The 12,674-nt window shown below is 40.5% G+C and overlaps 1 protein-coding gene across 2 annotated transcripts in view; it reads right to left on the bottom strand.

Annotated features, from left to right (window-relative positions):
- Nucleotides 1-12,674, bottom strand: part of SATB2 (SATB homeobox 2) — a 133,043-nt gene that overhangs the window by 67,246 nt on the left and 53,123 nt on the right. For both annotated transcript variants that reach the window (XM_042041127.1, XM_042041128.1), the window contains exons 4-5: nucleotides 6,655-6,781; nucleotides 4,447-4,570 (exon numbers count right to left, since the gene is read on the bottom strand). In XM_042041127.1, coding sequence (XP_041897061.1) covers nucleotides 4,447-4,570; nucleotides 6,655-6,781 — 251 coding nt within the window. The remainder of the gene's footprint in view (nucleotides 1-4,446; nucleotides 4,571-6,654; nucleotides 6,782-12,674) is intronic.

Genomic DNA, 12,674 nt, shown 5'->3' with positions numbered 1-12,674 from the left:
TCTACTTTGCTTTGTATTTGTGATATTACAAAAGCTAAACTTTACTCGCATAACAACAGGCAGTGCCGTGCTGAGGAACACATGCTCACTGCACCAAGCAGAATTTAGGGACCAGATCCTAAAGGTAAGATTAGATGCTCCAGCATGCATAATCCAAATAATGCTTTTCAGATGTCTCTGTTCTGCTTCCAAATGCAGCAAGTCTGCACAGCCAAGAACTGGAGAACATCCGTGCTACTTGCTACAGAACAACAGTTAGGCAAATAAGTTAAATTAATATAATTTATAGAAACGTGTGATTAGCCCTTGTGTGAAAAATCACCCAGAAGAGAAATTAGCAGTGCCATTCAGAGCAAAGGGAAATACACAAACTACAACACAGAGCAGTCAAAACCCACAAGAAAGCTCAATAAAACTGAAATATTACTTGCCTAACCAGCAACCCTCCCTACTCTGCAAATTCCCCCTAAGCAACTCCGTACAAGCCAACTGAGGAGAGAGCTGCAGACTGGTTCTGCAGCACCTGACACCAGCAAAAAGGATATTTTATATCTGGGATGCTTCTGTCCATAGGATGGCTAACAGCCTCATTACTGGTAGTTCTTCCATTCTATTTTTCCCTTCCCCTCCTCCATGCTACAGAGGAGGCATCCTTTTAACGATTTTGCTCTCCTTTTCCCCTTTTTGAACTCTTCCAGGGTCAAATCATTCCCAGCACATGTACACTGCCAGCAAGGCAATGCAATCTAACAGCACCAACACACAGCAGCCAATGCACCTTCTCCACAGACCATCTTTTCCTCATGCCCTCCTTCTGCACTTTCATCAAAGCTCAGAGAAAGCCGTGGCACCTTGTGCGACCTTTCTGCACCAAGAGGAGAGAGCAAGGATGACCTCACAACTCAAACCATGGCTTCAAGCTCTGGCCTATGGGTTTCTGCAGGCTCTTGGCCATCTCTGGAAAGCTACAAGGCTTACACACTGACTCACTGAATTTAACAATTCTTTAAAAACAAAATCATCCTTGCCCTCTTCCAGATTTATCCAGCCTCCTGTCCCATATTCACTGAAACACAACAGGACTCTGTTCCTAACTCTTGAGTTTGAAGAATTTAAAAAACGTGAGCAAAACTGAGAGAATTAAGATAACTGAGTGATACAGATTACTTTCAGTCTTCAACAGGTAATTTTACTTTCAGTAAAGAGGCTCTTCTGCCTTTTCACTACCCTTCCCACTCAAAGGGTGCTATGGTGCACTGCAGTAGATTTTGAAGGCTATGAAGTAAGAGCTTTGTTAAGTAGCAACTCCAATTTCTAAAACCGAGATCCAATTTTCTAATTAAAATCAATATTTTGAGACATAAACCTAGCATTGTGGCAGTCAGCAGCAATTCCCTGCCCATAAATCTTCCCTTGCTCTACAGCATTTTAACAAGCAATAGAATTCTGAAAGCCTGACACGGCGATAGCCTCTGCTGAGGAAGGTTTCTGTACAAATTTGAGCTAACCTGGGGGGTTTTTTGCATCATTTTAGTTAAATTTCCATTCACTAAGGAAGGGTGGGGAAATTGTTTAACTCTGTCTACATATCAATTTGGTTTTTTTCTTTTTTTTTGGGGTGCAGGGTGGTTTCCTCCTCCAAATTATCTAGCTCTACAAGAAATCAACATTACTGAAATCATGGGGCTATTCAATATCACAGAATATATTAACCCATTAATCTTTACTTGAGAAAGCAAAACTTAAACTAAATAGTAAAATCAAACAGTAAATCAACCATTGGTAAAAAAATCCCAGGACAGATTCTCTTCTGCAGGGGAAAGAACTATTACAACTTTGAAACCACATATCCTCACTATTATATGTAAAGCAACACTAGGGGTATTTCTGTTAGGAATCTTGATAAGTCTGCAGAAAGGAAATATCCATTTAGAAGAGAGTGGAAAAAAATAAAAATCACTCACTAGTTGCAAATTTCTAAATAATGCATAATATTTCTGGAAAAATCCTTAAGGAAGGAATAAAGCAGCAGCTATGTTTGGTATGTGTGTGGCCATGACAGCCATATGGAATGAAAACTACTTAGACCAGGAGCTAAGAAATATCCACACAAAGAAAATCTTGTGCAGTAAGTTCAAGGAGAAAAATATGGGACATGCTCATATCCCAAGAAAGCCTGCTCCAGCAAAGAGACAAAATGCACAGTCAGTGCTGAAATGAGTTATACGATACACAGGAAAGACAGAGATCTCTACCAAAAGATGGAAATGCTGAAATAATTGGATTTCTTTCTGCCACACACACTCCCCCCACCGACCCTCCTTTCCCCCAGCTTGTTTAACTGGGATTTATTTGTTTGAACAGGAGCCGTATGCTAAGGGTAGCTAAGCTGCAGACATGTAATACACCTAGGAGAAAAAAACCAGAACAATTTTAAATCAAAGTGAATGATTACATTCCCCATTAGCAGCAATCAGAATCCCCATCTGGGCTGCTTGGAGAGCTCGGGCACTGAGAACCAGAGATGGAGCACCGTCGGTGGTGGGAGCGGGAGCTCCCTGCGCTGCCCCTCTCCACTTCTGTACTTGAGGCACTGTGAACACATTAATAAACAGCAGCATTTACTCTGCAGTTTGACTCCTAAGAGACCACTCTGCAATTTGCTGCTGTCAATAATATATTAACCACGAGGGGGTTGTAATGACATTTCACATTTGGCACGATATTTTTTTAAAACTGATTTGGGAGAAGGAATTGTATTAGAGGCATATTCAGATGATGGCAATAGACAGCTTCTGTACAACCTTCCATTGTATCTTCTGCATTTTGTGAGCTAAACCAAAAGAGACTGAAACTTTTTGTGGCAATAATAATAGTAATACAAGCTGCATTCTGCAGTCTCAGTTCAAGGGTTAGTCACTACCCAAGGTCATTTATACCTGTGTTTAAAAGTAAGCAAGCTCAATTTTCCACAGAAGGGTCTCCTCTTAACTTTGTCTGCTAAATAAATACTGGGGCAAGGATTTTGGCTGCTACACTTCTGCCATCAGTAATTTTGTAAATACATGTCAGACTGAGGCTATAGAAGGAGTAAACCAACTGCAGCATTTCCACCTGGTAGGCTTTGAAACTGAAGTGGGAGGAAACAGACCCAGACAACAAATGAATTCTGCATATGAAATGATGCATAGTTTAGTTATACTGGATATTGAAGAAGACTGGGCAGAGACAACCATATGCTGCAATCATCATTAGCTGACCAGATTCCGCAGATAATTCTATTTAAAGACATTACACTTAAAGTGTGTGAAAAGAAAAACATTTTTGTATTCAATGCATATTCAACACCATGCATATCTACAGTGACTGTTACTCCTTTAGTAAATAAGGCAAGTTCTGTGGCTTTTCCTTACAAAACCCTTCCATTCCTGTTACTTCTGCAGATCCCACATTGCTAAAAGAATGTGATTCCTACCAGCTCTGTATTTCACCTCTGTGCTTTCCCGGGAGCTATAATCATAACACACCGAGGCAAATTTGTGGTGAATAGAGAGAATTCCCTTGGTTCATGGAGGCTTTGGATCATGAATTGTAGGATGAACATACAGTGCAATGCAAGACAGACAATCACAGGAGAAAAATGTTGGATATGAGCAAGCAAAGCAATGGATTTTTAGGAAGCAGGGATTACTCATGTTTTGACTTTTAAAAGATACAGTGGACAGATTAACCTTTGATTCTAGTACACATTTTAGAAAGCAATATATTTTTCATGCCTAGCAAAGTTACCTGGTCTGGGTGCTAAAGTGTTATTCAGTTTTTTCTGAGAGGCAAGGAGAACTAAGTTATGAAAATTTTATGAATGTCTCATTATGACTATCTGAAGTACAAATAGAGCTCATGACATCTGTAGGAACCTGTGTCTTAGACATGACATCACTGGCGTTTAAAAAGCAGTCATGAAGAATGAGACTGAGTTTTTGTTCTTTTTTTAACATAATTACATATACATTTTTTTGTTGCTGTTTCCTAGAAATTGGGGCACCACTGTTAAAACTGCATACTTTTTATCATGGTTGCAGGCTGATGAGACCTACCCATTGGTCAGGGGGGAAAGCAAGCCTCTGCTAGTGGGAAGAAGCCACTCAAATCTTGCATTTGAGGATCATTAGTCCTATTGCAATAGGTTCAGATTAAAATCTACATAAAGAATTTACATCTTTCTGAAAACCAATCAATTAATTCATAATTTTTACCTGGCAACCCACTAAGAAAACATGGTGTAAAGATACTATGTAACATATTAATTAGAATTTCTCCTTTCTAAAGAAAATGAGACATTTATTCGGTATTTATGGAATTGTTTTGTGTAGGCTCTTTACAGAACAAATATGAGCTTTAGTTCTTGCAAATCTTTCTTTCCCTAAGCCTGTTGAAAGCACTGACCTGTGAGAGAGGGCATTCTTTGGCTAATGTGCTCTGATTCATCTCTTTGAGCAGTTCCTTTAAGGCATTGCGAACTGTGGCATGGTTCCACTGCTCTGCTGGCAAGTCTTCCAACTTTGAACAACTGTTGAAACAGAAAGCAAAAAGCAGATAGAAATAACACCTTCACAGATGCTTACTTTTTGCATGCAAGTGCTATAGACCTTTAAGCAACAAGCACAACCCTGGAGTTTCCTGCTTGGCCAGCCCATCAAGGTGTTTCTCCCCTCTATCCCTCTCCCACGAAGCACGATTACCAGAAGATGTGCAGTTCAACACAGCTGCTAATCCTCCTATGGTATTATACGTGTGCATAACCATCCCTGCTGGGGCCTGATGGAGAGCAAAGAAACTGCATAAAGCAAGCCCCAGGAATGGCTGAGTAAAGCCATCGATTCCAGACAAAGATACTCCTGCTGGGGTAGAAAAACAAACATATATGCTGCACTGCCACTAACAAAATCCCTGAACAGCAAGGGCCCTCATTGTGTGGAGGCAACAGTTTGAAAAATTAGTTTCATTTTCTACAGGTTCTTATACTGCCCTTATCACTGAAGTATCCAAGAGCCTTTCAGAAACACATTAAGCCATATGCCCAACATCTGTCACACGCAGTTCATTCTCACTTTCATTCTAGAAGAACTGCATATGTAGTGAAGCTTTTGTCTTCATATGACTTGTGCCTCTTTTAATTTAACAAGCTTATGGTTTGTGTCTACATGCATGGGGACAGACCCAAGAAGCACATCAAAAAGGTGGGAGAAGCTTGTCACTGCCATTACTGGTGCAGACTTAATGCATGCTCTCCAACGGCTTCTGAGGTGGTTCTGCCTTCTGCCCTTACAGCCTGGCTTTTCCCTGAGATGAACCTTTAGTTGCACTCAAGGAGTTCAGGTAGTCAGTGATCATCTTTATATCAAAGTCATGGACCACCTTTTATTTACGTGGCATCCAGGCATTCAGGCACTCTGAAGATAAAGTATGAGATCTTAATCTTGGGTTGACACCCTTTGCTAATACAGATGTGACAATAGGCTACATGAACTCATACTTCTGAGGAAACGAGTTATTACACTTGTTTCACAGCATCTGTAGGGTCTAGACACACTTTTACAAGTACATAGCAGAGATGCAGCCCAGCTGAAAAATTGTAACAGTATATAAAACCAAGGAAAGATCTGTTCATGGGAATCAGAAAACCCAAGCACCATCAGATATATAATAGGAAAGAAATGTTGCTGTTTGGAAGTTTAATGTCAGTGAGGCATCAACTACTTCCAAATTCTAAATTGAAATGAACAGTTGGAGGGTATGTACCACCAAAGGACTCACACATATCCCGGTGGGCCCCTCCTTCTGTTCAGCTTTAAAGAATTGTCAGCAAGTTATTCCAGACTGTCCTATTTTTCACTCTTTCCTCTGTCATGTCTTGGCCATACAGCTACAAGAGGCTGTGCAATGTAGGCTTATCTGCAGGTCTGGAGTATGCCATGAACTGCCAGGGACCTTACATCAGGAACTATTTGAGGACTCTTTAGAGGGCCCATAGAGAGAGTGGGAAGAAAAAAGGAGGGAAGAGTGGGAAGAAAGGAGGGCAAATAAGTGTAAAAGTGTTGAGAGCTTTTGCTTTGCTAATCAGAACTAGCCCTCAGAGAAGGAAAATATTTTCCAAATGCCAAATGGAGCTGCAGTGACACTTTCCTTCCTTGTCTTCTGCTTGCTGGAAAGACCACTGGATAAAAAAAAAGAAAAGTCAAAAAAAGTTCTCCACCATCACATCTCAGCAACTGGCTGCAGAAGACCTGGATTTTTACAATGCAGCCCCTAGAAAAGGCAAGGAGTTTATTATTTGATACAATTAGAACTTAAGAATCCATTAAATTATGAACTGTAGGAAGATCTGCCTTTAAAAGCCCCATCCATCTTTACTTGATTGGGTTTCTGCCCTTCCCCTCTCTGTTACTATATTGCTACTTTAGAAAATATACAGTATCAGTTGGAACGTGCACCAAAAAGCTGCCAGGTGACTCACCCTTCTCTTAATTTTCTTTCCATTTCTTCAGAAGACCAGAAATTAATGAAGACAGGATGTGCTAATCTCTGTAGTAATGCTGTAACCAACAGAGCAGCTCAGAGAATAGGGAAGGACAGATGTTCAGAAACACCCACCTTTGTAATTGGATTTTCAATGTCACAACATGATAGACATCTTGTAGCATGTCGGCTACTGTCGCATCTGGTGCATCAGTCACATAACTCAGAGGGAGGGGATTCCACCTCCCAAGCTTGATTATTCCTGAAAAGAAAACAAAAAATCCATGTTGTATATTTTATCAGCCATTTATTAAACCCTTCAGCAAGATTGATTGTTCCCAAGACTCAAGATCTGCCTTGAGGTTTATTGCAGTCTTGCCCAGAAAGACATGTTCTACTGACTCTTGAGGCAAACAGTGGGGAAGAGCAGGAATAGACTCAAAATTTTTAGCAGACAGTTGCTGACATGTTCTTGACTCTTAAATTACTTCAAGGAAGCACAGGAGACTTCCTCCCTTCACATCTTTCACTGTAGCTCCAAAGTTTAGTTCTTTAAATTAGAATAAGCTTTAAGTACCCTCTAGTTCTGATTTTGCAGTCTACAAAAACTTTTCAGTAAATAAATGCATTACTTTTGTCTGGAACAGGAAAATTCCTATGCGTGGGCATTCAGCACTGTTACAATCTAAGCATGGTACGATTCCCAGTGTGGATGGATGCCAGTGGAAACCCACCAAGTAGGAAGAGTTCACTCCCAGATACAAGTTGCACTATGCAGATGGTTGCTTTTCTTTGTGGGGAGGAAAAAAAAAGAAAAAGAACCAAACAACTGCAAGCTGCTGACCGCAGATCCAAAATAGCTTTTTGGAGGCGGGGGAGAATGCTGTAAGTTCTATTTCTACTTCTGTTCATTCTTTAATAGGGATCATCACCTCTTCTGGATGAGCTTGTTACAAAGACAATAAACTTGGATGGTAAACCATTTGGTGCAGAGGTATTATTTCTGTTTAGACAATTGCAGAGGGCCCACCCACACCAAAAACAATGACTAATACCCAGGAATGACTTCCAGGAAGACACCAAACAAAGAAAGCCACAGTGCCATCTTACATGACAGCAAAGCAGTTCAGCCTTGTTCTGCACTATTGCCACTACTGCTTTTATTCCCTCCTTCACTGTGTTCCCACTGCCCCACTACTCTGCTCACTTAACTTTCCTCAGCTCAGCCCTACAAGACACTATTCTCTCATTCAAACTGATGCCTTCTGAGGTTTTGTTTTATACTGTTTGATCTTCGAAAAGACTTCCATAAACTCAACTGCCAGAAAAAACTTAATACGCTAATACATGAGAAAACTACTTCTTCTGCGATAACAGGCGCGCCAAGAACTCCTCTTGGGTATCTGGAAGGATGTTGTGATGCCAAGAAACTTCAGCCATCTCCTCCTCACTTTCTACTCCCAGCTCTTCACCAGCTCTGGAACTAATTGAACTGCAGTAAATGACAAAAACCTTCTATCCTGATCTCCCAAAAGTGATCATAAAATAAACACCACATCGAAACACTGAAACAAAGCTTCTCGCACAGAGACAATAACAGAACACAATGAACCCATGAAGTACCTGCTACAGAATATTATTCCCCATTCCTACACAGATTGAAGAGGAAATAATTTTAGCACAACTCCTTTTCTGTAGCACTTAAATCTTTGCATTTACCACCGACGTACTGCTTTGCAAGGCATTCTGTCACCACATACTGAAAGAAGCTGAAGTGACCTAGTTCATCCTCAGTGGCACAAAGTTGCACTGTAACATACTGGTACAGACAAGGTAATATTTCAAGAGCAGATTACAAAGTTTTTGGCAAGGAGAGATATTGTCCAAACGAAACAAAAAGTTAGTAAGTGTTGCTTGATATCCAGTGCTCAAAAATGGGACATAAACAGAACAAAAACATTTAAATGATGCACTGTTTCAGTATTAAGATTTAACAATCTGGTGCTGAATATGCTGCAGTATAAATAGTGCCTGGACTCAGATCCAGTAGAGTAACACACAGCACTCATTCACAGCACCGTATGTCTCCAGTGCTGGCTCCTTGAGTCATATTCCACTTGCCAAGAAAAGCTGTTTTTCTTACGGGGATAGTTTACTTAATGTTATCTCTGGTGACAACAAGAAATGCATATAGTACAGCATATATTAGTCATGAAATGAGCATCAAGGGTCCACTGAGTAAAATACATGCTGGGAAAACAGTTTAGCTGCTGACATCCTCCACCTCCTTCTGCTATATAATAATTTAAAGCAAAATCACCTAAAAATCCAGAAATCTATACTGGCTTCACAGAACACTTGGCTTCCTACGTTTAATCTCGCCAAGTTTTCATGTAATTGAAAAAATAAGCATCATATGTGCCCCATAAGTCACATCTAAATTGGTAATATTTTACAAGAGGCTTTATTTTTCATTCAATTAAGGAAAGCACTCAGAGAGCACACCATCTGCAACTGCTCGGGCCTGGAAATGCTGGCAAAGGACAAAGAGATGGTCAGGAAGCACTGAAGTTACTAAAGGTGTCCCCAGACTAAAAGGGTTTAAAGAAAAAAAGCCCAGTGCAGCCAGAGTGCACCATGGGAAATACTATGCAAATTGTTTTACAGGAATGTCTGCTACTACTGGAAGTTAGGGAGGGCTTTTTTTTTTATCCTCCTCTACAACTGGAGAGGAAATTGTTTTGGCTGGATTTAAACAAACACAGGTGTTACCATAATGCTCAGTGCCTCTGCACGTTAACACCTGCTGAGAGTCCTTTACTCTGTGTTACAGCACTGCTGATGCACGTATTTTTTCAGCCGGTGTGATATGACGTGTGAAATATTTTTTTCCAAAGCACATTAAGCTGGTCCAAACGATAGCCAGAAGCCATGGTTTCCATTCAGCTCCTCAGCAGACTTTACAGGTGCTTATTTCACGGCACCAACAGTGTACTTAAGGCAACTCTTGGGCTGTGTTTGGGAAGATGATGCCAACTTGTTGAGCAAATGCTTTCTCTGCACACTAGAAGACATCTCTGAATGACTCCTCAGTAAAAACTGAGTGGTCCAAAATTTCCCCCTAAAAACGTCCGTTCTTATCCAGGACTGGACATTTCCAGCATAACAGCAACCTCGAGATGAAAGCAGCCTGGTAGCAAGGGGTCACTTCCACATACACAGTTTTTGACTGTTCCTCTCATTGACTCCAAATGGTACAGCTCAGGCCTTTAAAGAAATCACTTTAACTGGCCTGGCTGAGCTTTTATCCTAACACGACGGAGACTTGGGACTGGAGACACGAATGAGCAAAGGTCACTGTGTTATTAATGAATATACTACTGCTCCGGGAGAATCACTTCACCGCTCCAGACCTTCTCAAAATTATGTGTGCATAATGCAAAGCAGATCAGAAAGCTCAGGAAATCCAAAAACGTGTTTCTTGAGTTCCCAAAACCCTTCTGTTAATGAATCTGGTTCTCCCTCCTGTATCTATTGGGACTTTTTTCCTGTAAAAGTTTTTAAGGGAAAGCTAACAGATTTCAATGCTTGCACACACTCAAGAAACGGCCATACACTAGAACAGCTCTCAACTGACCTAGAAATGACTGAATGCAGCCCAGGCCAGTTAGGCCATTAAAGACAATAAAGAGACCAGTTTTCTCAAAAGTTTTTTCAAAACTTATTCTAGAAGAGATCCTCTATCTATGCTGAGTATTGGTTCTTGAATGGCATGTACTTCTATAGTCAGGTCTTTTATTAAGTTTAAGCCTCAGCTTCATCAAAATGCACACAGGGAAAAAAGACAGAGTAACTTAGTGTAAAATGTGTGTAACTCCCTTTACCCACAAGAATGCCGGAACACACCACTGGCAAACTTCTGTGAGCTCAAGTGTCAGATTTGTACATAACAACCACTGCAATCTACTGCTGTCGCTCTACTTAGGCCAACGATGTGCCACCCTGCCAGGATGTTTCCAATTGAGTTTCCTTTAAAAAGCAGCTCCTTTGGAGAAGAAAGTGATAACTACACAAATGAGAGCAGAACACTACACTGAACAGAAGCCATGACCTGCTACATCTGACCCATTCTATACCCAGCAGAACTCATCACAGGATCCTCATGAGCTTTATTTTATGGTATCACCAGAAAAAATGACGGACCTAAAGCACTGGGATTATTCCTGGGATGTCACCCTAGTGAGATGTGAACTGAATGGATGCAAGGTTCAAGCTAAAGCAGACTTCCAGAATAAATACTTTGATCAGGAGAATGAAACAGCAAAAGGCAGAAAGCTGCTTGCTAGAAAAATAAGCTGGCAAACCCTTTACATTATTATGTAGTTTACATTGTCCCATAAAAATCATTTATCTCTATAGGCTAGAAACCTCACTTGTCATTGCAAATGGAAAGATAGCCACACAGTACACTCATTCTAAGAATGCCACATCTGGGGTTTAGAACATATATATCACAGTCTAGCTATGACACTTTTTGGTCCTAAACAGAATGAAGTCCGGGTCCTGCATCTCCCACTCACAGGGAACTTTCTCCCACTCACCTGCACAGGTAACTTTTAATCTGGATAGCCCCATAACAATTACTGGGGGCACCTCAGGTACTCTTCTATATATCACTGCTGTAAAATCAAACTCTTAAAACGAAGCATTTTCCAAATTCCTTCTTGTGGCTAAACAGAGCAAACAGGACCAGAACATGCTTCACCCCGTCACTGGCTCCCTTCAAACTATCCCCTGCTCCCACCACAGCTGTACTCCTGATTTCATCTTTCACAAATTTGAGCATAGCCAAATTACATCTTAAATGGATACTTGTAGTATTAATGCAAATGCATATGCAGCACTAATGTGATTTATTTTAAATGCTAATCTGCCAGGGTTAAAAGATAGTCAGGTGTCCTAGAATTTGTTTCCTTGCATCCCAGGGATCCCAGGACCACAGCCCAAGAGTGGTGGACTGCAAACACAAGGCTGGTTGAAGAACACAACCAACATTTGCTGCTGCCTTCCGAATGCAATCAAGTAGTTTTGATCGAGCATGGTGCTTTTTGACAGCTGCTCTTACCAACACAACAGACACTCAGGAGAAACTGCAGGTTAGCATTAACACCCAAACACTTCTGATTTCTTTCATAGCTCCAAATGTAAGACCTCAGTGGGACACCCAATAAAAGCCCCACTTCTGGGACCACCAAGGCATTTCTCTATCAGCCACTACTGCAGGACTCCCCTCCAGGATGGGTAGGCTCTTGTGACAGTGACTGCATCTGTTTATCCCCTTCAAAGGCATCTTGTCCCTATGCTTTAGCATGTAATTTTCCTTTGTTGAGCTGTGTTTTGTTACAGAAATTAAAAACTGCCTGTCCTATGTAATAAGTATATAGAATTACTTATTCATAAATCAGTTTGCACAAAACTACTACTCTGCAGTACATAACAACTCGGGCTGTACTTCTTACCTCTATACTGGCTGTAGTATACCATCACATTGTAACAACTTAAAGCCGTAATTTGTAGTTATTATTGTTAATCCAGCAAAGGGAATGACTTTTCAAGCAGAAAGGATGAAAAAGTTAACAGGAAAAATTAAAAGAAAATAAACTGATTATACTAATTTTTTGTGCTATATTATTGAGCTGTCTTTTCTATCTTTTTGGGAAATCTAAAAAAGCATTATGCTGCCTTTGCCCATTGTTTTAAAGGTGCTTGTATTACTCTACTGAATTTCAATCAATGACATATTGGGGTAATAGATGGAAAAAACAATCAGCAGAATCCTCCCCTGTACTTCTAAAGCATCTTTCATCAGAGGGTCCCAATGCACTTTAAAAACATTAATTAACTGAACTTTGCAACATCCTACATGTGAGGTAGACTGTATTCTGCCCATTGACATATCGGTGATTTAGTGATTGAAAGCACACAATGAACATAATCCTATGCTTATGCCAATACAAAACAATCTCCCTCTTTCCTCATTTCAGTCCATAATAAATAATTCAGTGAGAGAACAGGAATAAACGATGTGATTACACTGTGATGTACACATCCACAAGTCAACAGGAACACCCACAATCCCCGAATGACGAATGCTC

The sequence above is a fragment of the Corvus kubaryi genome, unplaced genomic scaffold (assembly GCF_017639235.1).
Source record: "Corvus kubaryi isolate FWS band 111438036 unplaced genomic scaffold, C.kubaryi_AGA036_p1.0 37396, whole genome shotgun sequence".
NCBI lineage: Eukaryota > Metazoa > Chordata > Aves > Passeriformes > Corvidae > Corvus > Corvus kubaryi.
This window is presented reverse-complemented; position numbering and strand designations above follow the sequence as displayed.